At 37.7% G+C, this 1,912-nt stretch overlaps 2 protein-coding genes across 2 annotated transcripts in view; both read left to right on the top strand.

The window, feature by feature from the left end:
• The window catches only part of LOC111242494 (acidic leucine-rich nuclear phosphoprotein 32-related protein-like), a 1,292-nt gene extending 681 nt beyond the window's left edge, over nt 1-611 (top strand). Inside the window, exon 2 of the mRNA XM_022785934.1 lies at nt 1-611. Coding sequence (XP_022641655.1) covers nt 1-611 — 611 coding nt within the window.
• Nucleotides 612-809: 198 nt separating this feature from the next.
• Nucleotides 810-1,607, top strand: LOC106773470. The gene is made up of 3 exons (XM_014660160.1): nt 810-1,053; nt 1,151-1,338; nt 1,416-1,607. The coding sequence occupies exons 1-3, from the start codon at nt 810-812 to the stop codon at nt 1,605-1,607; spliced, it is 624 nt and encodes a 207-aa protein (XP_014515646.1).
• Nucleotides 1,608-1,912: the final 305 nt, after the last annotated feature.

Genomic DNA, 1,912 nt, shown 5'->3' with positions numbered 1-1,912 from the left:
AGGGAGAAGTTCAAAGAGAGGTTGAGGCTGAGGTTGAGGGTGAGGCTGAAGTTGTAACACAATTGGCTGAGGGAGAAGTTCAAAGAGAGGTTGAGAAAGAGGTTGAGGCTGAGGTTGAGGGTGAGGGTGAAGGTTTAACACAATTGGAGGAGGTTGAGCTTGCTAATGTGGATGAGGTTGAGGTCCATGATGTAGATGATTTCGAGCTAAAAGACGTAGAAGATGAGGATGAAGATGAAAATATAGAAGATGATGAGGATGAAAACGTAGATGAGTCTAGTAGTGAAGAAAGTCTTATTGATGTGACCATTCATTGTGATAACATTGATACTTCTAAAAGAAGCTTGAGTGAAGAACAACCCTGCAGTTCATGGACAAGTGGTAATGATGACATGAATGATGTATGTGGTATATCTGACAATAAGTGGGTGTCAGATGACTTGGACAGTGGTCCAGATAGTGAGAATGAAAGTTCCATTCCTAGAAGTTTGTTCCCCACATTTAGCATGCCTAAAATTTTGGAAGAATATAAGTGGGAAGTTGAGACTTATTTTACTGAGAAAAACGAATTCAAAGAGGCCATTAGGACATATGCACTAAGTAATGGTTGAAATTTAAAATTCTTAAAGAATGACAACAAGAGGATTAATGTTAAATGTTGTGGGGGCAATGGTAAATGCAAATGGTATGCTTATTGTGCCTTTAGTTCTCGTTCCAAGTCATGGCAGCTAAGAAAAGTGAATGATGATCACACTTGTAGTAGAGATTTTAATGTGAAGTTGATCACTTCTAAGTGGTTGAGCAAAAGGATGGAAAAAGCTGTTAGAGAGAACCCTAACATGAAAGTCATGGACATTAGGGATAAAGTGAGTAGGAAATGGAATGTTGGAATCTCTAGAAATATGATTTTTAGGGAAAGAGCCATGGCAAAAGATAATGTTGATGGTTCATTCAAGGAGCAATATAGAAGAATCTATGATTATGGTCATGAGCTTCTCAGGTCAAATCCAGGTTCAACAGTGAAAAAAAAGGCTGAAAATATTAATGGGGAGTGTATCTTCAACAGAATTTATGTATGCTTGAAAGCATGCAAAAGATGGTTTCAGTAGTTGTAGACCCATCATTGGGTTGGATGGATGCTTTTTGAAAGGCAAGTATGGAGGGGAATTACTAACAGCAATGGGAAGAGATGCAAATGAACAAATTTTGCCCATTGCATATGCTGTTGTTAAGGTAGAAAACAAAGACTCCTGGACTTGGTTCTTGGACCTTCTGATTGGGGATCTTGGTGGGGAAGCTATATGTGGAGCATGTACATTTATTTCAGACCAACAAAAGGTCAGTCAACCCTAACAAAGCTTAATTATAACCTATTTTACATAAACCTCATCTGACTTCATTATTTAAACTTGTAGGGTCTGTTAACAGCCTTTGATGCACTTCTACCTAGGGTAGAACAACGCTTTTGTGTTAGACATTTGTACTCAAATTTTAGAAAGCAATTTCCTGGAAAAGACCTCAAACGTTTGACGTGGACAACAGCAACAACCACATATCCACAACTATGGGAGGCTGAAATGTTGAAAATTATAGAGATCAATTTATAAGCGTATAAGTATTTGATTGGAATTGCACCAAGGTATGTGTTCAGTTTACTCTACGTTATTATTGTTGTACTTGGACATTTATACTTAATTTGACATATATTGTTTATCTCAGATATTGGTCATGATCTAGATTCACTTCTAGATCACAATGTGACACTCTTGTCAACAACATGTGTGAGGGATTCAACAGTGTGCTACTTCACACTAGGACTAAACCAATTATCACCATGTTGGAAGAGATTAGGGTTTACATCATGAAGAGATGGGCTAAGAACAGGACAAAGATGACACTATATCAAGGTAGT

This window comes from Vigna radiata, chromosome 9 (assembly GCF_000741045.1).
Source record: "Vigna radiata var. radiata cultivar VC1973A chromosome 9, Vradiata_ver6, whole genome shotgun sequence".
NCBI classification, from domain to species: Eukaryota; Viridiplantae; Streptophyta; class Magnoliopsida; order Fabales; family Fabaceae; genus Vigna; species Vigna radiata.
Note: the sequence above shows the minus strand (reverse complement) of the source record. Positions and strands in the feature narration are given on the sequence as shown.

What these genes read in the sequence shown, in the direction of transcription:
- LOC106773470 (XM_014660160.1), top strand. Translation starts at nt 810, where the DNA reads ATGGAAAAAGCTGTTAGAGAGAACCCTAACATGAAAGTCATGGACATT. An exon ending in TGAAAATATTAATGGGGAGT is followed by an intron (nt 1,054 to 1,150) that starts GTATCTTCAACA and finishes GCTTTTTGAAAG; the next exon opens with GCAAGTATGGAGGGGAATTA. An exon ending in TTATTTCAGACCAACAAAAG is followed by an intron (nt 1,339 to 1,415) that starts GTCAGTCAACCC and finishes TTAAACTTGTAG; the next exon opens with GGTCTGTTAACAGCCTTTGA.